The sequence below is a fragment of the Mustela nigripes genome, chromosome 15, assembly GCF_022355385.1.
Source record: "Mustela nigripes isolate SB6536 chromosome 15, MUSNIG.SB6536, whole genome shotgun sequence".
NCBI lineage: Eukaryota > Metazoa > Chordata > Mammalia > Carnivora > Mustelidae > Mustela > Mustela nigripes.
Window position 1 is genome coordinate 12939298 of NC_081571.1, and position 25531 is coordinate 12964828.

The 25531-nt window shown below is 40.3% G+C and overlaps 1 protein-coding gene across 3 annotated transcripts in view; it reads left to right on the plus strand.

Moving 5' to 3' along the window:
* B3GLCT (beta 3-glucosyltransferase) overlaps window positions 1–25531 on the plus strand; it is a 115169-nt gene that overhangs the window by 32362 nt on the left and 57276 nt on the right. For all 3 annotated transcript variants that reach the window (XM_059377804.1, XM_059377802.1, XM_059377803.1), the window contains exons 5-7: window positions 12303–12379; window positions 12852–12963; window positions 20054–20190. In XM_059377804.1, coding sequence (XP_059233787.1) covers window positions 12303–12379; window positions 12852–12963; window positions 20054–20190 — 326 coding nt within the window. The remainder of the gene's footprint in view (window positions 1–12302; window positions 12380–12851; window positions 12964–20053; window positions 20191–25531) is intronic.

The window sequence follows — 25531 nt, forward strand, 5'->3', positions numbered from 1 at the left end:
CAGGACATTGTTTACACACCAAGGACTCCCCTAGTCAATAGAAGAATTTATCTATGAACCTCCCATTCATTCACTCATTCATTCAGTATTTACAGAGCAAAGCACTGGCCATGCAGGCATCAGCAAAACGTAGTCCTTGTGCTTGAAGAGCCCACAGTCCAGGAGAGGAGACAGGCCCATACATGGGCAATTTTAAAGCAAGGCTAAAGTGTAGAAAGACAAATACTGCATGATTTCATGTACATGAGATATCTAAAAGTAGTCAGATTCATAGAATCAAAGGCCAGGGCGGTAGTAACCAGGGGAGGGGGAAATGAAGAGTTAGCAACAGGCCGAAAGTTTCAATTAAGTAAGATGACTGAGCTCTGGGGTTGGCACTCCAGCATTGTACTCTGTTGTACATTAGAAAGTTTTTGCCTTGTTGCAAGGACAGAGCTCATGTTAAGTTGTTCTTGCCACAGTACAATAAAAATAAATAAAAAATCAGGCACTAGTGAGGTTAAAGAGGAGGGTGGGAGCAGGGAGGCTTCTCTGTAGACAACCGGGGGACGGCAGCCAGGGTAGAAGCACGAGTGTGTTGCCCAGGATGTGGGGCGGTGTAGGTGCTACAGCCCAGAAGGTTAGGTAGGGACTGACTGCAGATGAGCTGTAGGTCTTCTTAAGGGTCCTGGCCTTTCTCAGGGCCTCTCAGGGGATGCTCTGGGCATTTGAGAACTATTTATTTGAGATCCAAGACATTTAGCATCTCTGGCCCCTGGCAGTACATGCAGGAGGAACCCACAGTCCTGTTACTACAAGCACTGCCTGTTGAAAATGACTGGCTGGGGAGAGCCATTAGGGCCTCCTTGTGTCAGCTCTGTATTTTAAAACCATCACTCCAGTGGCTGTGAGGAGGGCAGCTAAACAGATAATGAGCCCGGGGTAAAGAGCCTCATCTCAAGTCACTGGGAATGGTCCAGGGTGATGCTGCTGAAAGTGTGGGTGCTGACCTCTGCTGGTGCTTCACCACAGGCAGTGTGAGAGGCACGGGGCCAGGGGCGAGGGGTGGAGCTGGCGGGGTGGTTGTGGTAGGGGATGTGAGGCCAGAATGGGGGCAGTTGGGGTGAAAAGTGGAGAAGTCAGGACCAGAGTCCAGGTCGGGCTGAGGTGGGGTGGAGCGGGGCCGCCATCTGAGGCAGAGGCTGGGATTCGTGGGTTTGCAGACTCTGAGAGGACTGCAGGTTTCTGCCCATGACATCTGAGGTGGAGGTGTCGCATGCTGGAGGCTGGATGTTTGTTTGCTTGAAACTCGGGAGGACAGTTTGACCAGAAGGTGGGATTTGGAATCAGGAACATATGTAGGCAGTGGCAGAAAGCTTGAAGGTGCTTCTTCCGGGGGGAAGTGGGACTGTGGGGGAAAACCAGGGTTTGGGGACTGGGCAGAGCATGAGCAGCCCTCTGGGGATGTAGGAGGAGTGCGTGAGACACACAGAAGGAGCACGGTTGGATGTCAGGGACGCTGAAGGAATAGCCTCTCGAACAGTGATCGCTGCTGTCTTGTTATCCCAATCGAACTTGTAAGACAGGGTCTCAAAAATGGCCATGCCACTGGGTCGTCTTGCTGTGGGGACTCCTGCCCATGCACTTACTTCGGGAGGTGTCTCCACTCGGAGCACTTTGCTGTTACTGGTGCTCTTGTTATTGTTACTTTTCTTAATGATGGTTAAAAAAGAAAAAAGCAAAGCATGTAAAATCTGCCCTCAACCATTTTTAAGTGTAAATACCGTAAAGCACATTCACACTACATAACCAGTTTCCGGAGCTTTTTGTCTTCTCCACAGAAACTGGATGCATACCCATGACACAACTCTACGTTTCCCTTCCCTCCGCGCTTGATAACCCTTGGACGTTGTCTCTATGAATCCGACGGCTCTATGTACCCCTCGTAAGTGGGCTCATAGAGTATCTGTCTTTTTTGAACAGGCTTATTTTACTTAATGTACCGTCCTCAAGGTTCATCCATGTTGTAGCCTGTGATGGGGTTCCCTCCCTTTAAAGGGCTGAATGTTTGTTATTCTTACTTTGACGGCCTTGGTCCGCCACAACAGACGGCAGGATGGACAGCACTTTCTGGGATGCTCCTCTGGTGTCTCCCACAGGCTCCCCTGCAGTGCCCTTGCTCCTCCAGGGCATCTGTCCTACCCTCAGACTCCAAAGGGAGGCGAGCCCTGCTCTGTACTTCTCTTTGTATCCCCCACAGCTCCTCATGTTCTGCTGCATGTGGACAATATTAGAAACTGCATTTTTCACTGATAGATTTTTCTCAGCTTTTAAAGCTTAGAAAGCAGTTCCATTTCACTTCCGTATTTACCTTTCCTAGCACTTTATTTTATGCTTCTGTTTTCAGTTTGCTTATCCTTAATTTTTATTGTCCTTTCCGTGTACACTTTGCACGTTCCGCGTGTTGAGTAGCTGTCTCAGATTGCCACTAGGTGGCAATATTGGTTTTACGTTTAAAGACACGTAATTAAGCAACATCATTAAGCAAACCCTTCTTCTCCAGCATTTAATTTCTGTGATAATAAATGGAGTCTAGACTAAAGCAATAAGGAAACTTCCCTTAATTATAAGATAGTCTACTTTTCTTATTCTGAAATTCTTTCCTAGGATGGAAGCCAACTGTGAATACTGAGGTAGTTATGACAAAACTTTAATGCTTAGATTTAATTTGCTCACAAGATCCTGCCTTTTAGTAGTTGAAATGGCCAGGGACATTTTAGAGTCTGCAACTATACTGGATACTGGTTCATTTTTTTCTCTTTATAGGGGTGTTTTTTTGTTTTGTTTTAATGGTATACATGTGATTTATTGAATTTTAAAGGTTGAATTTTAAAGAATTTAAAGTCGAATTTTAAAGATCCAGAGATAGTTGACAGCTAACACAGTGTTTGCGGACAATCCTGGTGGCAATATTGGGATACCCTGACCTAGAACTACATGAAAATAGAGCAATGAGGTTAACTTCAGAGAATTAATTGCTGAGATGCACAAAACATGTAGGTGGGCCAAAGTCCCTTTAAGAGGTAGGTATGACTCCCTACTTAAAAATTTAACTAGAACTCGTTTTAAGAAATTGATGTATTTTTGAGAAAGAATTGACACCTCATTCATCAGCCACAGGAGAATCTAAGGCAGAAGTTGTCAGGGCATTCCTAGCTCTGTGGTGGGGAGCATGCTCTCCCCTTCGAGGATGGGTCAACCCTATGGTTTGGCAGATGTGTGCTGTACCTCAGTTGAACAGGATGCCTGGGGCTCTCATGTCACTGGGGACCTGAATCAGGAAGTGTTCAGGTTGCAATCTGGGTTTTCCCCATGGATTTGCCCACCATGAGCATTCACAAAATTTTCTTGCTAAGGGTGGAATCAACAGTAGTTTTATCTTTGAATATTTATCTGATAGCCCAAAATATCTATTCCTCCCACACTGCCAGATGTCTAGAACTGCTGTTTGTTTATTCATTACCCTTGTCAGGTTGCACTTGACTACAAAATCTGCCAAAAATTAAGGTGCAAAAATTTAATGGTTTCTGTGATTATGCATCTGCTTCTAGCTGTTCTCTTTTCTTTGGCAAGTTGTTACCTAGGCCTGTTTTGCCTCAAAGTGCTAAAATGTGGTCTTATTAAGAACACAAACATTTTTCATCATTTTAAATGAGAATATAAAAACAGGAGCCTAAACTAACTTTCCGTCTGAAACTTAGTACTATACTGGGAGTTGTTGCTAGAGTGGTGAAACTCCCTTATTTCTAAAATACTTTGGGTCATTTTGAGTTGTTCTGTCCATCTCCAGTTTTGAAGCTTATAAGACAGCTTATAATGACTCTGTGGTTTACAGTTGGATGTTTCTTCCAATCAGTCAGCTAGCAGACTTTACCAAGTGCTCTTCTATGTGCAGAGTACCGTTCTTGATTGCTGGGGAGTGACAGGTTAGAAAGATCCTCGAGTTCTTTGACTTCCTTATGAGTAGGAGGTAACTGCTTCATAATAGAAATGACTATATCATTAGGTAGATGCTAGACGTCAAGATAAGCATCTTCAAAAATTTATCCAAGAAATATTAATTGGTCATCTGTGATTGTATTAGGTACTTATAAATGTGAAAAGACATCTTCAGGCAATACAGAGGGACCGTTAGAACAGTGGTGCCTGGGACGCCTGGGTGGCTCAGTTGGTTAAGCAGCTGCCTTTGGCTCAGGTCATGATCCCAGCATCCTGGGATCGAGTCCCACATCGGGCTCCTTGCTCCGCAGGGAGCCTGCTTCTCCCTCCGACTCTGCCTGCCTCTCTGTCTGCCTGTGCTCACTCTCTCTCTGACAAATAAATTAAAAAAAAAAAAAAGAACAGTGGTGCCTATTTGAAACCAGTGAGGAAGTAGGACAGTATGTAAGAAGCGTACGTTTATTAATGTCGTGTCCATTGTGCATGTGAAGCCTGAGAGGGTAAGGAAAAAAGACATGTCAAATTAGGTAAGAAAGACAAGAAAAATGAGCTGGAGGGCCGTTAGCTGAGAACTTAGAAACTGAAACTGGAAGACAAAGGCAAATTGTCAAGAAAGCTTACTGTTAGGACGCCAGGTGGAAACTGGGATTTTGGGAACGGTTTGGATGATGGGTAAGGATGTGTTCACAGTGCACATGTACTGGTCTTTTTAGACTGGAATGGATGGAAAGGAAAGTGAGCTGGGGGATGTGGTTGGTGAGCACAGGGTTCCTAAATGCATATCTGTGGATACGAGAATTCAGATTTTGAGGAAGTGCTATTTTTTCCCCCTCAGGTTTTTTTCTGCCCACATTACAGATGGAGGAGTAGCGTGAAGTTACAAAGATTAGCTATTTAAAGAGGTGCACAAACAAAAGGCCGCTTGCAGGTGAGGCTGGCAGAAACCCACAAGGCGAGTTTGTGCCACATCTCTTAATTAATCAGGCACTTGAGTGTGTGTTCTTTGAGACACGTACTATGTGCATCAGTTATGATTTGACTTCTGTTTCTCGAACCTAAGGAAATTCCTTCTTGAATGGACATTTGTGTGAAAATACTTGCACATATATGTATTTTTTGTTACCTGGAGTGGGAGCAAAGAGCTTGGATTCTGGTAATGACACTGTCGGAGTATCTTGTTCTTGTATTGTTGATGGAGAGGCAATCCTCTGAATGTCGTCTTCTCCCTCATGGGACCTGGGATCCAGTAATCAAGGGGAACTGAGACTATGATCATCTGTACTATAACTTCAGACATCTTAGGTCTTAATACTTGCCTAAAGGTATGGAAACCAGTATTGTTCTCCAAAGGAATTTCAGATAGGATTAAGTTGGAGACAATAAAGGAAAGAATATAAAAGCATCCTAGTGGTTTTTTTAGTCGGTTCTAGTAAAACAAAAATTGTTGAAGACTCTAAAGTGTGAGCTTCAACGAGAGTACAGGGCAAGGGTCATGCTTGATTGGGGAACCACTTTGAGTGAGGAAATCAGCCCCTGTAGTAGTGAGAGCAGGGGGGAGGGGAGGCCTGAGTTCGCAGTGGAGGCAGGACCCGAGACAAATGTGGGCAGAAGCACAGAGAAATTATGGTTCTGTTTTTTTTTTTTAATTTTTATTTATTTATTTATTTATTTATTTATTTTCAGTGTTCCAAAATTCATTGTTTATTCACCACACCCTATGGTTCTGTTTTTAAGGCAACCTGCAAATACAGAAAAGCAAGTTCAGAGGTGGGATATTTTTAGAAGAGTTTTGGGGGGACAGGTCGGGGGACGTTGTAGCTGTATGCATTACAATTGGCAGTCGTTGGATTACATTTTCTGCTTTGGGCCAAATGGAGCCAAACTACCTGCTCAGAAACTCCCCCCTACCCCCTTAACTAAATAGCTTTTGAAAAGAACAGACACTTAAAATTTTATTGTCTTCTTTTGTGGCATGAACTTTATTTAAAACCTGGAAGAATCTCAACCTTAACAGATAAATGATAATTTTTTCCCTGTTCACAGAAAGTTTTGTAAATCACTATTTGCTAGAGGAGAGTTAGTCTACAGACTTTGGTTCATTAGTTTAAAAAAAACAACAACAACTTTATTTCCATAAGATAAGCCAGAACAGAAACCTTTCAGTGTGAATAAGCTGGAGAAAGAAAAAAAAAGATGGTTTTTTGTTTCCTGTTTTTAGAAAATTTTTTTTATTGTCAAGGAGACAGCATGAGGCACTTCACTGAAAGGTTAGCTTTGACTGTGTGTGTCTGGATATCACTACAGTTCTCTTTTTAGGTGAGAGCAGTTAGATGCTTACTGAAGATTCGATTCATTTTTTTTTGTAGTAACTGATGGGTGTTGAGTATCACATTAGTTGTTTATTAAACTGGGGACTTATTACATCACATTTACATTTTACGTATTACATATGTATGCGTATATATACACATTACATATTTACATTATATTACATTTATTGCTGTTGAGTAAGAATTTATTCATCCATCCATTCACTTAATAAGTCTTTATTGAGTATTTACGTTAAGCAAGGACCTGGGCAAGATGCCCCAGGAGAGAATAGGACATTGAGATCCACGTTTCAGAGGTGGTAACTCTGTGATGACGAGTTCATCCTACTATGGAGAAGGCCATGCTGTGAGCATTTGTTCTTTTTAGCTGCCTAGCATTTGAACCCCTTCCCTGTCCTGGAGAACTCTATCCCGGATGAGTCTGGAAGAAGCTGGGGCTTGGCCCAGTAAGAACATCAGACAGACATTGGATCTCTCCAGGGTCGGGGTGCAGCTTATGTTGCAGTGTGGACAGTCAAGACTTTGCCACACAGGACTGTGCCTGGAGCTGGAGGCCCGCGGAAGCCATCGCTTTAGAGCTCCTTCGTTTGGTAGTTACACCTGTACCCAGTGGCTAGAGGTGACATTGGGGACCAGCACATGCAGGTGTGCAGAGGACATTAAGTGCTCCTTGGGGACGAGGTGCCAGTGGTGGGGGATGCCCACCCAGCAGGCTGGCCCCTTCCAGCTGAGTGGTGGTGTCCCCCTCCACCAAGCTCATTCTGATAGCACACTACACGTTGCTGCGTGAAGCCACAGCAACATCACTCTCTAAGGACACAGGCAAGGAAGCACTCAGCCCTGCCTGGAAGGTCAGTGAAGGCTTTGTGATGGCATTTGAACTGAGCCTTGAATAAATAGTAGACTTTGCTAGGGTGCCTGGGTGGCTCAGTGGGTTAAGCCTCTGCCTTTGGCTCAGGTCATGATTTCAGGGTCCTGGGATTGAGCCCCGCATCGGGCTCTCTGCTCAGCAGGGAGCCTGCTTCCCCCTCTCTCTCTCTGCCTGCCTCTCTGCCTACTTGTGATCTCTCTCTCCCTCTCAAATAGATAAATAAAATATTTTTTAGAAAATAGTAGACTTTGCCAGACTCCTGCCTGGGGCAACTGTGGGGACGCCTGATGGAAGTAGTCATCGTGAGTCTTGCTGGTTATTAGGGAAAGGGGTGAATACAAAGAAAGGGAGCCGTTTGCGAGCCAGCTGGTGAGCTTATGTGGAGAAAGGTGTGGTTGCAGAAACTAGTGAGGCATCTGATCTATGGGGCCAGGGTCTGGAGCAGAGACAGAGAGCTGGAAACTGGGGCAGTATCACAGCTGCTTTTTTTTTTTTTTTTTTAAAGATTTTATTTATTGTTGGTTGGGGGAGGATCAAGGGGAGGCACAAAGGGAGAGGGACAAGCAGACTCCACGCTGAGTACCAAGCCTGACATAGGGCTTGATCTCAGGATCTGAGATCATGACCTGAGGCGAAATCAAGAGCTGGATACTTAACAACTGACTGAGCCGCCCAGGTGCCCCTAGAGTGAGGATTCTGATGCAAGTACTTTGGCTCCAGAAATCAGATTCTTAAACAATGAGCTGTGCTGCCTTTCATGAATAAATGAATGATTAGTTATAACAGATTTATATGAGCTATAAAAATGTACTTAGTAATGCATTTCAAAGTAAATAGTTAATAAAAATAAATTTTATAAATAATGAGGTAATAGCTTTCTCTTATTAGGAGAAGATAGGGGTAAGACAAGTATTTGGAAAATATAAATATATCTATATATATTTTAAATAGAGGCCCAGGTTCTTGGAATATATGTTATTACAGCATCACATGAAATCTGGTTCATAAATGAATACTGAATTTTTAAAGACTAGTAAATCTGTCTGATATGTGTTCCAAACAGCATATCAGACATCTTTATCATCATCCTTATAAGATATACCTCCTTCTTATGGGAGAAGTTATAACAATAAACATGATAATTTCCATCATAATTCATGTTTTGGTCTAAAAGCTCAGTTCAGTGGCTAAGACATATATAACAGTTGGAATTTGGAAATGCAGTTGAACTGGAAACTTTCTTAAAACAGGATTCAGTCTTTCAGAGCCACTGCCTCATCCTGAACAAATGTCTTGGCTTTTGCTTTCAAATTTAGTACTTGGTCTGAATGGTGAGACTGAATTAGACCATTAACTCCTGTACCACTACGCTTTGAAGTAAGGTAATGGGCAAGTTACAAATATTGGGAAACAGTCCGTCAAGAAGGAAAAAGGCAGCAGCATGAAGTTAAATTAGTTGAATTCTTTCCAGACAGAGGTACAAAGAGTCAAGTGATCCAAAACCAAATTTGCCTAATAATTAAAGTTATTTTTGGTATTAAAATATTAATCTGTTGCCATCCATGTTCAACTGTTGACTCTTTCATTTGTACTATTAATATTTCTAGATATAAAACTTTCATGATTTTACTTCCATATCAATAATGATAGGGTCTCGGGGCACCTGGGTGGCTCAGTGGGTTAAGCCTCTGCCTTCAGCTCAGGTCATGACCTCAGGGTCTTGGGATCCAGCCCCGAATCGGGCTCTCTGCTCAGCAGGGAGCCTGCTTCCCCCTTCCTCTCTGCCTGCCTCTCTGCCTACTTGTGATCTCTGTCTGCCAAATAAATAAATAAAATTTAAAAATTATAATGATAGGCTCTCTCCATTCGCATGCAGAGAGCGTCGTTAGAATGCTCAGCTGTGGAATCAAACCCCTTGGCCAAATACGGGTGATGGATTTGTGTCAGAACCAGGGAGCCAATTAGAGTGTTAATTTTGAAGGTGATTGTTCAGAATTGTTAGGGGCTTTAAGTGTGAACGTATGCTTGATATATGTTCAAAGGAAGTACTGACTGCCTGTCCAGTAGGCTTTCTGACCTCAAAGTGCTTGTTAGGGGACCAGTAGATGCTGATGACGGAAGTGAAGATAGACTGGTTCAATGAAATAAATAGAGTTGACATAAAAGTCAACTGTTACTGTTCAACTTGTTCATTTTCTTTCCTTTTTCTGTAATTTGCCCACAGTAGGCCCCTTTTTATTTTTAGCCCACTTATGCTTGCCTCTGTTATGGCATTATCTCATTATTGAGAAAGCCTTACTTTTTAAGTTTGAGATGGTAGTATTGTCGCATGAATAGGCATCATTTAGATGGACAATAGACAGTTCTATACGCATGGGTGCCTTTACTATAGCTTTTATTCCAAATGGCACTGTTGATACAACATTTTCTTATTTTCTTTCCCTTTCATATTTCATTTGAAAATTCTCTCAGTCATTCATCCAGCTACATATTTTAAAAAATTGCATTGCATGTAAAAGTGCTATAAGCTGGTTATGGCAGCTGAAAGGAAGTCTACATCTCATGGTGGTGTTATAATACACAAGTAGAAAGAGCATTAATTATTACAATTCTGAGTAGTAAAAACTGAGATAAGATCATTTGATAGACAATTTTATTGTGACCCTTTAAGTTATCATATCTTAGAGGTGCTGATACATAGGAGCATGTGTGCCTGTGTGTTCACACAGAGTATACATATGTACACATGTGCATCAATTCACACACATATATAGCATATACATAAAAACAAGAATAAAAGCTCTTGGGCCTTTTTGAGGATTAATGAATGAAAATTCATTTATAATTGAAAGGACCTTGGGTTAATCAAGAGTTAAGATCAGGTTTCTGAAAGTCAAGGTGGGCATATTTTGGGGACCAAGGTATTCACACACCTTTGGAGGCAGGTATCAATACAGCCCACTAGTTTTTGAAATGTTTTTATTTGGAGATAAGTAGGTACAGAAAACTTGATTGCCAGTTTTATGTTCACTGACTGAAGCAGATATGACACCCAGGCATATGATTTAGTAAACAAAAAGGAATGGGGATAGGGACGATTATAATTTACTAGTAATCCATAGAGTTTATTTTAGACTAGAATTTCACTCCTTTGTGCTAAGACTTTGCCTTTTTGCTTTTATTGTCATGACAGATTATTTGTAGGCCTGTCTGTGTCCTTGCCAGGATGCTGTCCTCACAGCCTTCCTGTGATAACTGTTGATATCCCTTATATACTTCCTGCAACCAGGAGGACAGGACTAGTACATAAGAAGAATTCTGAAGTGTATTCATTTTTCCTCAAGAAACTTTTAAAACTAAACTATGTTTTAACTACATTAAAGGATTTTTAAAACATAGTTGTAATACTTTGGTCATCTTGACACAAATATTTTCATTTTCCTGGTTCCTTTCCAGTCTCTATTCATATATGAATTTGTTTTACATATTTGGAATCCTGTCTGTTTTTCCATTTAACATAAAGACAGTTCCATGGTTTCAAAGTCTTCATTATTACACTTTTGATTGCTACACAATAGGTCTTTTTTTCTTTTTTCTTTTTTTTTTTTTTTAAGTAGTCTCCATGCCTAGCACCCAGCATGGACCCCATTATAGGGCCTGAACTCACAACCCTGAGATCAAGACCTGAGCTGAGATCCAAGAGTCAGACACTCAACAGACTGAGCCACCCAGAAGCCCCTACCTATTTTCTTACAAAACCTTTTAAAGTAATTGCTCTTTCTTTTCTAGCTAGCCATATTAGCATACCATAATTATCTGAAAGTTTTATTCAACTATTAATATTACTAGTTTTCTTCACACATGATTTTTATTCTTATATAATTCCTCATGAATATACATGTATCTATGTATATATATAGCATATGTATATAGCCATTTCTTAAAAGTCAATGGATATTACTGCATAATTCATAATCAACAGTGGGAAAGCCCAGAATTACATTGAGTATACTGAGTAACTAACTGTTAATTCAGCCTTCCATCTGTTTTTTTCTCTGACATGTTGTATTGCTCATCTGATTTAACCTTTGATTACTGTCCTTGCCTTTCATATTTGTACATGAAAGTTAAAATAAATACTACATAAAATAAAGAAATGAGACGTTATTTGATAGTGAGTTCCAAAGATTTACACTGAAAACCATTCTCCTGAAATAGTGAACTTATATGAACTTAAAGGCAGGTGTGGAATCTACATTAGTTTAGTAATAGTTTGAATATTGACACACTTATTCTTAATGTGTTTTGTCTGCAACAGTTACCAAGGAAGCAAATAAAATACAGAATATACTAAAGTTTGTTGAGAGGGTGGTATTCAAGCATATTATTATATATCTGACTTAGGGCTTGTAATAACGTGAAATATATGGAATAGTGCTTTACTTCAAAGCTAACATTCATAGCCTTAAATGTATTAATCTCTCTCTTTCGCTGTGTATATGTATTGATATTTATTTAACCATAGGTGTATCTTGTTTCTGAATCTTAGTTCCTCCTATGCTTGTAAATTTTCAGAGTCTGTTATTACTATCCTTGTCTGAGTACCTAAGGGTTACAGTTCTAGTATTTAGACCCCAAACTCTTCATTGTTATGGTGTTTTAGTTTTTTAAGGGCACTCAAAATTTGTTTTTTTTTCAGGAGATAAATTGGATATCATACACATCCTCTTGTTTAGCTGACGTTTTATTTTCCTTCTGCTACCCGTGGATGTATAGTGAAAGCTATTTCTATGCCTTTGTGTTATCCCTGACTGCTTCTGTGCTCTCCCCTTCTGGTCACCTTTGCAAATCTGCAAATTTCAGGTCAGTTCCTTGGATCACTGAGGACCCTTCCTGGAGTCCTCAGCACTCTTCTATGCATAGGTGATAAAGAGGTTATGTGGATTCAGCCAATATCTCTCATTTCTAGTAACTCCTGAGGAGAAGAAAAAGGAGAGTACGTAGGAGAGTAAAATGTCAGGTTTCTGAAAATACCTGCATTTAAAAATTGAGTCTTTTTTTTTTTTTGAATTGGATCATATTGTGTTTTTATTTATTTCTCCTCTTTAATAATGTTTCTTTAGGATCTCCCCAGAGTCCTTCTTCTTCATCAGCTGTCTAAGCAGGAAGGTGCATGGACCATACTTCCATTGTTACCACAGTATGTTTAACTTGAAATGTGTAGATTTTGACATTTCTACCCGACCACTCCTATGCTCCCTACTTTTCTAAGAGTCAATAAGAAAAGTAAATTTGAACTCTATTTCTTATGACTACTATATTACCCAAATTTCTTGATTCTTTTAATCATGAATGGCTTCTGTTTTTAAATATGTTGCTTTCTTAAAAGCTAAAATATCAATATATTTGATACTTATCTTTGGAAATTATCTACCTTCTGGGCTGGTGGTGGTACAGAGAGAAGTAACTTTAAGAACTCTAGCTGTCTTATAAACCATTAGTATCTGGCTTTCCCATAAGCTAAAATTATACATTCAAGAAAAATGTAGGGGAAAAATCTAGATTTCTAGCCATTTTATATGTCTTTCATCCATTTCTTGCTTATTAGTTTTAAACCTTATTATAAACTCATTTTATAGAAGTGTTTACTATAACCTGTTTCTCTTTGTCAGCTTTTCTGTAACATATAGCAGAAATTCATCATGGATTTTCTTCTGTGAAGAGGAGACAAGAATACAAATTCCAGAACTCTTAGAAACACTCAGAAGATACGACCCATCAAAGGTGAATACAAATTTAACCATAGGTGTATCTTGTTTCTGAATCTTAGTTCCTCCTATGCTTGTAAATTTTCAGAGTCTGTTATTACTGAATTTATCTAACTGGGGGAAATGCTTAAAAGAAGATTTAATTTTAATTGAGAGGTTTTCCAAACTAATAAGAACACTTAATTTAAAATTAAAAGGAATGAAATAATAGTTGAATAGTTGGAAGTAATGTTCAAATAATTCTTTCTGAAGTTTTTGTAGCTTTTGGAGGGATAGAACTTTCAGTGAACCATTTTTAAATGACAAAATCTATTTATATGTGTTACAGTTTCAGAGAGTTAAAAAGCTATAACTCTGGGTTAAGAAATAAGTTTAAATTGCTTATTTCTCTTTGTCAGCAATGACCACATATTATTTTAGATGAGTAGTATTTCTTGGTTGCCAGCTGTGCATCAAGGACTGTGATAGCAGGGGCTAGGACAGACAGACGAGGATCTTGAAGACATGGATGATAAAGAATGGCAGGAGAAAACAGAACATTTGGGAAGCAATGAAAAGTGAGAGGTCTTACAGTAAAGGGAAATATCAGAAGCCCAGAGCAGGGCATCAAACCTAATCTCCAAGAGTCAGGACAGGAGGCGACCTTTAATCTGAGTCCTGTAGGATGAGTAAGAGTTAATAGGAGAGAGTATTTTAAGCAGAAGGAACAAAATCTGAGAAGGTCTGGAGATAAGAAGGGGTGCTTCTCATGTTAGAAGTCTAATGCTAAAAAAAAAAAGTCCACTGCTACTTTCTGTATCCTTATCTTTCATATTTTTAGATTTTATTTTGGGCATATATGATGTAGCAATTGGATCTTGTTTATTTCTAAGTCCCTAGCACTGAGCAGAGTGTTGAACACTTAATACATGGTCAATGAGTATCTGTGATTGACGGGTTAACTCTGCAATGTCAGCTTTCCTGCTGGGCTACGTCCTGTCTCAGGAGAATGCCCTAGAGATAAGTTGAGAGTAATTAGCCTATTCATTTCTCTTGGAGAAGCCCAGGTTATACCCAAATCACCATATGGAATCCTTTAAACTTAGAATAAGGAAAATTGGGGGCTTTCAGGTACCACTAGACACCTGTCCCACCCCTATTCTGGTCCCACTCCAGAACTAAATCATATTTAATGAAAACGTGGAGAAGGAAAGGTGGCTCCTGGGTGCCTGCTTCATTTACTGATGTAGGAATAATGTTGGGCAACAGTGATCATTCTCAAACAATGGAAAGTCTGTTACCTTAACAAAGCCACGGGTTTCAATGTTCTTTAAAAACTGCAAGGGTCCATTATGATTTCTCTTTATGCCTTTGCTTTCTGGAAAGATACAGATATAATTGAATGAGAAGGTTGTTAGGTTGAAAAGAAAAATCCTTCAAAGGAGAGAAGAATTATAAATGTGTCTTATCCCGTCTTTTCAGATGATGCTAACCAGCATCTATGTACTTTGGCCATGTTTTGTGTAAAACATCTGTTAGGCTGTTAAGTTTCCTTTTGACTTGAGAAAAACTCCCAAATCCTTTTTAGAATGTAGGAGTTTTAATCTCCTCCTAGTGTTCATTTCACCTGGAGATTATTTTTCCATTATCCGTGGCTCTAATTCTTTGCAGAAGATGGTGACTCACTGTGCTTTTTAATGAAAATTGGAATGATAAATTTAAAAGTTCAAAGCAAGTTCATGAAAAGCAAGTACAGAATAGAGGTAAAATGAGAGGTTTTCCCCCTCTTTCCTGAACTCAGCCTTTTAAAAAAATCTAGGATGCTTTATTTCTTTTGAAACTAGCATTAGGAAATAAAGATTATGTAATGTTCAAGTTAGCTCAAACCAGTGTGCTTTTTTCCCCTACCATTTGGAATTTTAGAAAAAAGCAAAACTGGCTTTGATAGTGTTACTAATAAACTATATTAAAGTAGTAATTATGTAGTATGTTAGAGCATCAGTAGTTTTTTTTATTCTGATGTTTTTTCCTTCAGTATCTTTCTGTCATTCTTATGTAAATTTACACTGTTATACAATATTTTAAATGGAAAACTTAAATTTTATTAAAATAATTAATCTTTTTAAAATTGCCTTTCTAGGTGAGTTCTAGAAGTTTCCATATCTTGCTGGAGTCTTTTTTTCCTACTCTATGCTTTTAATATGAGTTTGCATTTGCCGAAATGTCTTGTTGTTTTTTTTTTTAATAGATGTGAAGCGCCGGTTCTGGTAAAGAGTAATTCTAAGATACTAATGGAACATTGTCTGAATTGTTATTTTACAGCTTATCTTGATTATAATTGTCTTTACTGTGAAACTATTAAGAAAATTGTTAAGAAGGAGGGGGGAGTGCCTCTTTCCACAGATTCTGTGTAAATTTCTCCCTTAGTTTATATGGTAACAATCTTATACACTTGATCATAGCCAGACACTGCCATTAGAAGTTAAAATACAGAAACATGTTTTGCATAAAATTGTGTTTGCAGTAGGAAATTCTAACAGTGAAAGATTAGTGAGAAAGGTACTGAAAATCTCCTGAAGTATTTTATTTTCTTTAAACAAGCTGTATTGATGTGGTATGTTACATGTGATGATTTTCATATCGAGTAATGTGTAACAGCTTGAGAAAGTCCTATGTCATTGATTTTTTTTTTATAAGATCTTGAATTTCTATCTTAAGCCAAAACCATATACCCTATAGTTATCCCTCTTGCCTGGTGATGATTTATAATAACCATAAAATGTCAAGAAAATCGTGACGCAGCTTCAAAGGCCGAGCACACAGTTATGTTAATGGGTTCCACACATGTTCAGTTAAGATCTGTTGCTGAATTGAGCAAAACCAAGGGTTTGGGAGGTATTTGGGACACAGCCACAAGCAGAAGAGATAATATGGTGTCCCTCTCGGTTTTGTTTTCTGGAGCAGGGAGTGAGGTGGGGATGGCTGGATAACAAGAAAATATGCAAAACATTTAGAATTTAGGGTGCTTGATTTAAATTAGTTTCTCTAACAGGGTGGTTTCCATTTGAAGCTCTCTTGGGCTTGCTCCATTCATTTAACAAAAGTAGTAAGCACTTATTCCATGTTAAGTCTTCTGGTGGGGATAGAGCAGTGAGCGAAATGGGCGGTTTCCCTGCCGAGGGGCGGGGTGTTCTTGTGGCAGGAGAGATAGGCAAGGAGCCAAAATGCAAACAATGTGGCCGATGGTAGTAAGAGCTATGGAGAACAAGAAAGCAGAATGAGAGGGATAAGGGATAGATTGGGGGTGGGCTTACTCTTGTATATAGGGTATCAGGTCACTTTTGAGCAGAGTATGAAGGAACCAAGGGAATGAGCCATGTGCTCCCTGCTCCTGTAACTCCCTACCGCATACCCCTTCTTGAGGTTCTAATTGGAACCTCAAATTCAACATATGCAAAACTGAACTCTTAATGCCCTTAAGAAAAAAAAGATTTTATTTATTTATTTGACAGAGATCACAAGTGGACAGAGAGGCAGGCAGAGAGGGGGGCGCAAAGCAGGCTCCCCACGGAGCAGAGAGCCCGATGTGGGGCTTGATCCCGGGACCCTAGGATCATGACCTGAGCTGAAGGCAGAGGCCTTAACCCACTGAGCCACCCAGGCGCCCCACTTAATGCCCCTTTTAAACCTTTCCCATCTTCAGTCTTCCTCATCCAGAAATGGCATTATGGTCTATCCAGTGACTCATATAAGAAAACCTAGAACTCATAACGGATTCCTCCTTTTCCTTCAGCCGTGTGTTGGCATATCCCACTGAGGCTACTTCCAAAATATATCATCTTCCATCCTCTCTCCATGTTTAAAACTGCTACTCTGGTCCAGACTACCATCATATCTTGTCTTGACAATTATTAGAGTCTCCTTGCTGGTCTCTTGTTTTCTACTCTTGCCATCCTAATAATCTAGCCTCTTGGTAATTCAGATCATATCACTTACCTGTTCAGAAATCTCCACTGATTTCCGACTGCAGCTCAGATAGTTTCACTAGATTCAGCATTTTAGGTGGGCAGTGATTTTCTTCTGTCATGGTAAAGATGTTGTTCCATTGTCTTTTACATCCTGTTGTTTCCATTGAAAATTCAACTGTATGTTTTAGTTCCTCACCCTAACCCGTCTCCCCTCAAGCTACTCTTAAGGTTTTCTATAACTTTGGTCTTTTCAATCAACATATGCCTCTGTGTGGTTTCCTTAGTACTCTACCGGTGTTTATAGGGCTTCTTGAATCTATGGCTTGATGACTTCTGTTAGTTTCAGAAGATTCTAAGACTCTGTTTCTTCAAATATTGGTTCAGTTCCATTCTCTTTCTCCTCCTATTTTGGCCTTCCAATTTCATGTGTTTTAGATTTGCTCACTGTTTCTCATATTGCTTTTATTCTCTTTTCTGTATTTTCTTCCTTTTGTTTTCTCTTTTGTGCAACAAACTAACTATTTTTTATTCACTTACTACCTTCCAGGTCACTGATCCTTCCTTTTCTTGTGTCTAATATCCTCTTGGATTCCTGACTTCAATTATTGCCTTGGTCAGTTTTAGAATTTCCATCTGACTTCTGTTTATATTCTAGCTTTTTGGTAAAATTCTTCATCTTTTCATCTATTTCCTTATATTTTCATTTTCATCATTCCTTATATTTCATCTATTTCCTTCATCTTTTCATCTATTTCCTTTTCATATATTTCCTTAAATATATGAACAATACTTTTTTTTTTTTTTTTTGATAACTGCGGTATTTGACTTATCTATGCTTCTTTATTTCTCATTTTTCTCTTTGTTTTTGTTCTGGTACTGTTTCTTGGCGTGCCTGGTAATTTTTCACTAAATTCCAGATATTTTGTGTGAAAAATCAAAGAGGCTATGGATGATATCCCTATGTACAGGAGGATTTATTATTCTTCTGGGTTGTACACCTGGTTTGGGTAGGTCTATTTACAGACTGCCCTCCCTTCTAGACCCTTTCTTCCAGCAGACCCTGCACCTGGGCTTTGGGCTCCCCAGCACCACTGCTGGAGCCTTTGGTCGGCAATTAGCCTCTTCACTGCTGCTTTACACTTGGCTCTTGGTTCTTTTCTTGTTTTCTTTTTCTTTCTTTCTTTCTTTCTTTTTTTCAACATAGGAGTTGAAGGGAAATCACATGCAGAATTTGGGGCTCACTTTTCTGGATCTGCTTAAATCTCTACCTTCTTGGCAGCCTCCAGCTCCAACCCCTTTCTTAGTCCAGCAAGACTGCAGGGTCCCAGCTGCTGCTTTCTGTTGTGTGCCATTCCCTGTTATGGGCAAAAGGCTTGAGGGGTAAAAGGAGGTGACTACAGGCTTCCTGTGAATATGCTTCCCTTCTCTCTCGGATGTTCGCCCTCATCTACTATCTGTCTTTGTTTTCTGAGGCCCTCAATTATTTGGTTTAAGTATTTTCTCCAGCATTCACATCTGTTCTCAGTGGGAGATGTGTTGTGGCTGGAAGTGGAAGCCTTAGACTACACTTGGACTAAGTCTGCAGTGCTTCCTGCTGTCATCTGAAATCCACCCTGAGCTGTCTCCTGCCTGTCTCTTTCATACCATTTCCCCCTACCCAGTGTATTCTAGCACACCGGACTTCCTTTTTCATCAAATGCATCAAGCTTGTTCTCACCATGGGACTTGGTAGTAACTGCCTTCATTGTTCTTCCCTAGATTTGTGCGTAGCTGGCCCTTTGGTATTACTTACTCTTAATTCAGTTGTTAGCTCATGAGAGGTTTTTCTCTCTTTCCAGGGAAGTCCCCAGGAGCTCTGTTTTATTTTCATCCTACTACAGTGCAGTCACCATCTGACCCTATTTTACTTATTTTCTGTTTCCCCACTATTATGTAAGCTGTGTTCCCACCTGGTATGGAATAAATGACAAATGTTAATTGATAATAATAAATGTAAATGGAGTGAATGAATAAATGAATAAATGAATAAAATACGCACTAATTCTGGAAGGAATTTTTCAGATTCTTCTTTGAAAACCCCAGAAGGGCATAAAGGAACACTGCTTTCTCGTCTTTATATTTATTTATTTATTTAAAGATTTTATTTATTTATTTGACAAGTAGGCAGAGAGGCAAGCAGAGGGGAAGTAGGCTCCTGGCTGAACAGAGAGCCCAATGTGGGGCTCCATCCCAGGACCCTGAGACCATGACCTGAGCCGAAGGCAGAGGCTTAACCCACTGAGCCACCCAGGTGTCCCGGAACACTGTTTTCTTTACCTTAATAGTATTTTGATACAGAATTTTCTGTAAAATACCACTTTTATATGTTTATGGCATAATGACTAACATTTTGTTTATCCTGTTGATATACTAAGTTACTGTCTTTGTGAAGATTATGCCATGTTCATTATCATAGAGCATTAATTATGTTTTTGTTAAAGTTCTTTAGAAAGTATGCTAATTCTGTATCACCCAGAATACTTAATTAACTAGAATTAGTGATATGACTTTGTTTTTGGCCTTATAACGAAATGGCTTTTTAAGTAAAGGACATTTTATTTATTTTTAATTTTTTATTTTTTGGATGTACATTTGAAATACATTTTACTTTATTTTATTTAAATTCAATTAATTGATTATAGTGTGTTATTAGTTTCAGAGGTAGTGTTGAGTGATTCATTAGTATTCTAAAACACCCAGAATAACACATCACGTGCCCTCCTTAATGCCCATCACTCATTTCCTCTCTCCCCCAACCCCTCCCCTCCAGCAACCCTCAGTTCGTTTCCTATAATTAAGTCACTTATGGTTTGTTTCCCTCTCTGGTTTTGTTGTATTTTATTTTTTTCTTCCTTCCTCTTTGATCCAAATTCTACATATGAGTGAGATCATATGATAATTGTTTTTCTTTGACTTATTTTGCTTAGCATAATATCCTCTAGTTCCATCTGTGTTGTAGAAAATGGTAAGATTTCATTCTTTTTTGATGGCTGTGTAATATTTCATTGTATGTATGTATGTATGTATGTATATATATATATATATATACACATACACATATGTATATATACACTACATCTTCTTTATAAGAAAATGATGTTTTATATCTTTATTTAACAGGAATGGTTTTTAGGAAAAGCCTTACATGACGAAGAATCTACAATAATTCACCATTATGCCTTTTCTGAAAATCCTACGATTTTTAAATATCCAGACTTTGCTGCTGGCTGGGCCCTTAGTATTCCACTTGTAAACAAGTAAGAATTTATTAGACTTTGTGTGTGTATGCATGTGTGTGTGTGTGCTCGGATCACCATTTAGTTCACTGAGTACCGCAGCTGATCTCAGGTGAGTTTGGCACCGGAGGCAGTGTGTGATGGTATGGGAAGACTGGAACAGAGCCAGTACCTGGGGGGCTTGCTTCTGTTCTGTCACGTACTTGTTCTCTCAGACTAATTACTCATCTGTTCTCTATTTCCTCTTCCTCGCCTGCAAAATAAGGTGAGTAACAAATTGTGAGCCTGAGGGAGGGTACACAAGTGCTCTGAGAATTCTGCATCCACAAGAGTTATTACTGTTTTCAAGGATCTGGTTAACTATAGGTATGACTTAGATTGTCAGTAAGAAATCAGGTCTGTGACATGCCCAGGGAGTGGGAGTTGATGACAAATTATGTACATGGGTACACACGTTCCCATGGGCCGGGCAGCAGGGACAGTTACTAGAGCTGTACACGTCTGTACCTAGCTATTTGTGTGTGCCATTGCAGTAATGCTTTTTTCAATGTGAAAAGTAAAGATAATTAAGTTGTAACCCAGGAGAAATAGGATTGTTGACAGGCTCTTAATTCAAGTGCCTCAGATTAATTATGATGTGTTTTTCTTCTTTAGGGAATGGAAAGTTGATAAAGCAGTTGTGGCCTTTGTATCTTCAAAGATGGAAGGGTGTCTGTTTTTTCTCACATCAGGTGTGCTGTTTCTACGGTTTTGAGTCTTAGGGTTTTGAGTCTTGGAAAGCTTTTAAGACAGATAGTAGTACCTTGTCTTTCGTGGCTGGCCAACACTTTTTGACATTTGAAAATTTTTACAGCGTAAGACCGTCCTTTCCAATGGAGAATCCAGGAAAGATCAACAATACCACCTCCATGTTGTATCGCCTTCCTTCCTACTAGACAGCAGCTCCGTGAGGTGGGCTCCATTAGGTTGATGTGCTGTATAAAATCTTTTGGGAATGGAGTTCTTTGGAGATGGAGACAGTGAGATTGTGGTCCATTTGGCTTGGGAGGTCATGATAGAGGAGGGGTCATTTGAAGGATGGCAGCTGAGACAGTGGCTTCCTGATATGGCAGCCTCCTGATGGTGATGGAGGCCATAGCTCCTCGGCTACCCATCTCTGTAGTGTCAGTTGGAGGTTGGTCTTGGAATCTCAGCCTGTAGTCTCTTTATTCAGAATTTCTAGTAATTCTGTGAGCCATCCGTATGCACTAATAAGTGTCCTTTGTGCTTAAACTGGCCAGAGTGGATTCTATTATCTCCAACTAAAATGTGTGACCCATGGACCCGTCCTGAGAATACCAGGCAAAGATACCCTGTCCCCAGCCTGTGCCAGACATGCCTAGGAGGGCCCAGACATGCCTAGGAGGGCCCACACATGTTCCCCGCTCTGTTCTCAGAAAGGGATGGGCAGGAGGGGAAGGGGAATGAGAAAAGAAGGTTGTCATTCCCTTCTTACCCTGCACTGTCTGGCTCTGCTCTCAGCAGGATGCGGGGAAGATAATTCTGTTTCAGCTGTACTGGGTCATCTTTACTCTCAGACGAACTAAGTTCGGGTTTGCTGTAGCTTGGTGACTGTGAACCCCCAGGACACTCTTTTCCTGCTGTGTCCAGCAGCCTGGTGTTTGGGTCCTGCTTGGCTCTCTGTGTTCAGTCTGGACCCTCCAGAGCTGTGGATGGCACATCCCAGCCCCAGAGCTCTTCCCTGCGCCTTGCATATTCTTCACCTAGCGGTAGCCTTCCTCCCCTCTGTCCTCACTCTCTGTACTTAGCTTCATAGCCTGGAATTATGTGGACTGACTCTTCTACACAAGTTCCGGTGGCTATGGCTTCTCTGACTTGGGAGTTAGAAGCTTTTCCTAAGTCTGTTTGTCTTCTGTTTCCTGGAGACCCAGGTCCCTTGACAGAGGGACAAGCACAGCTGTAACTTGTCCTGGGCAGTACTCTTGAGCACAGACCCCACCTTCTTCCCCCAAGGCTAAAGAGAAACCCACTACCCTGCAAAGACCCTGTACAGCAAGCCTGGAATACCATCTCTCTGAAGCCATAGAACTCCCTTTTCCATCCTTCCTTCCCAATCCAGGAGGCAACTCATCCAGGAGACGAGTCCTGTAGTTTAGAGAGTTTCACTTCTTTCCATCCCCCATCTAGCAAGCACCTTGGAGGCCCCTGGATGCTGGAGGCAATTCACCATTTACTGAGTTTGGTGTAATAAGAACTTAATTATTGTTTTCCTTTTGATTTACTTTTTTTTATTAATTTTTAAAATTTTTAAAATACATATAATGTATTTTTATCCCCAGGGGTACAGGTCTGTGAATTGCCAGGTTTACACATGTCACAGCACTCACCATAGCACATACCCTCCCCAGTGTCCATAACCCCACCCCCCTTCTCCGAACCCTCTCCCCCCAGCAACCCTCAGTTTGTTTTGTGAGATTAAGAGTCACTTATGGTCTGTCTCCCTCCCAATCCCATCTTGTTTTATTGATTCTTCTCCTGCCCCCCGGCAGGTTCTCATGGCTCTGGTTTGTGCTCGTCTTCTAACTCCCGCATGCTCACCGTGCAAGTAACTGCCGGGGGCTTTGTGAACTGGGGCTGCAGGCTCCGCGCTAGCCAAGAGACTCATCTTAAGGGGGTGCTGTGTGAGGGATAACTTGGCCTTCTGTAATGGCCGTCATACTGGTGCCTGCTTCTCTTCTGTTGTCTTTTTTTTTTTTTTTTTTAAGATTATTTATTTATTTATTTGACAGAGATGACAAGTAGGCAGAGAGGCAGGCAGAGAGAGAGAGGAGGAAGCAGGCTCCCTGCTGAGCAGAGAGCCCGATGCGGGACTCGATCCCAGGACCCTGAGATCATGACCTGAGCCCAAGGCAGCGGCTTAACTCACTGAGCCACCCAGGCGCCCTCTTCTGTCGTCTTTACGAAGTCCCTGGGAACACCTATTGACAGGTGCCGTTTACTCCCTCTCTGGTCGAGCAATGTTTTCTGCTGAGATGTGGGAGATGACCGAGGGCCTCATGTCCCTGCAATAGGGTATGTAAGGGACTACATAAGGGAATTGGGGCCAAAAGACTAATCTTTTGTACACGTTCCAAAAATTTCCAACAGTTGCCCCATAAATAGAGGGATAAGGCACCAGTTGACCTTTTGCGTTCAGTTGTCCTTTGGTTCCATAACACTGAATGGTTGCCAACAAGCTGCACGATGTTTGTAGTTGATTAATATCTGTGGTCTTCTCTGTGCCTCTCCTACTTTTCCCTGCCAGCAAAAACAAAACAGAATGAAAATGGAGGCTCTACCAGAGTACCAAAATCAAAATTCTGGTGACCTGATACCGTAAGCCACTTAAAAATTCCAGTGCGGATCCTTTTCTTATGATGAACACAAGTAATCAAAATAATGTAACCCATTTAGCATAGCAATTCTGTTATGGCCAAGAGCTATTTAAAAATGGCTTTCTCATAGGAGATTCTATATATTCTTCAAGAAACTCGTATTACCACCAGCACAAAGTATCAATTAGCCCTACTGGCTGCAAAATTTGATCTTCTCAGTTGGTTTTTCCCAGTTACAAAGCTAATGTGCTATTTCCTCCTGTTATTAGAGACTATATGAGTTAGCATATCAGATTAAGGAAATATAACTGTAATTGGAAGGTGAGGCCTGTGTTGGTGAATGTAGATGTTCAGCCCTGTTACTGAGGATGCTGGTTCTCCTTCTCTCTCATGCGCAGTACACAGCCACCTGAAACCACATACAGCAGCAGCTCATCTTAAATCTGGTTCCTCTTGTGATTCAAGGCCAAAAGCGCTACTTGTTTTTGTTTGTTTATGTTCAGCAGTGGAGAACCTCTCCAACCATTGGAATATAGTGCTTATCTTCAGTCTGCAGTTGGATGGATTTCATCTGATTGAAGTAGATTGGGTCAACTTCAGACCATTAACAATGCAGGGAATTTCAGTGCTTTGGTTGGGATTAAACTAATTCTGACCCTGCAGCCCATTTATTGGGCTCAGTAATTAGAAGTCTATGAGGAAGAAGGAATGGGAAGCTCTTTGTTGAGTAGGAGGTCTACAGCGCCCACTACAGAAGTGATGATTCCCTTTGCCTCCTTGATTTTATGGCCCACTCAGTAGGTAGGGCAACTGTTTACAGTTACTTAAGTATTTCTCCTGCTCAGGTCATCAGAAAAACTGGTTACTTAAAAACATTTCACAACACACACTTTTAAAGACCATGTCCTACCAAAAACACTATTTGCCCTAGCAATCAGTGAGTTTTGAATTAACATCACCTAACATTTCCTGGTGATCCATCTTTGTGATCTAACAATAGTGTCAATAAGAGAACATATTTGGAGAAATTTCCAATAACACGATCTCTTCAAATAGGTTGATGTTACCAGTTTATTCTTTTGTTTTTCCACAGTAAAACTTACCTAGATTTCCTCCAAAATTTAATCCTCTGACTAGCTCACAAATGGGACTGTTAAAGTCAGCTAGGAACCCCTCCTAATATAGAGGTGATGGGGTCCTCTTCTGTTGCAAGTTTCCGGTCTCACTGGTTGTGTCTTTAGAGCTGTGTTATTGGGACATGACTTGGCATTCTAAAAATAGGTAAGCTGAATATCAAACGTCATATTTGCCAGGAACTGAATATTTAATGAGGAAATATTTTATCTAAGTAATTGGAATTTCTGAACTTAATTGGTTTTTGTGGTTTGTTTGTGTGTTTGTTTTTGGCATTGTTGGTTACTGAAATTCACATTTGGAAAACTCTTGTGCTGTCTTGTTGTATAGAAAAGTGAAACCTAGTTTCCACTTTCAGGACTTGCCTTTTGAATTAGGTGAAATGTCCTGCACACTTTTAGAACTAGAAACGCATTTGCAAGGTGACTGGGTTAGGCTCTGGGTGTCAGTGAACCTGATTTATTATGACCTTCGTGATGCCTACGTAACCATCGCTTAAGGTTATGGCAGACAGCATGGGCTGCTAGAAATAACCACTTAAAAATTCTAGGGTATATCTGTATGTCCTCAAATTAGTCATTGTCCACCTTAAAGAAATTCAGTGTTCTTCTGTTTTGTGCATCTGAGGTTTCCTCCAAATATAAATTTTCAGGAGTTGAATGGGAAAGAAACTTAAAAAGTTGAAAACTCAGAGAGCATGTTTAGGGCAACAGGTCAGAGATATTTTTATTGTCTAGGAAGAAGGGACCTGTGGTACATAGCCATCTAACAATGGCTGTCACTTGCAATTAGGTTACCATCCCAACTGTGTGTCCCTTGCCTATGGCAGGAAGCCCAGGTATGACTTTTTCTGT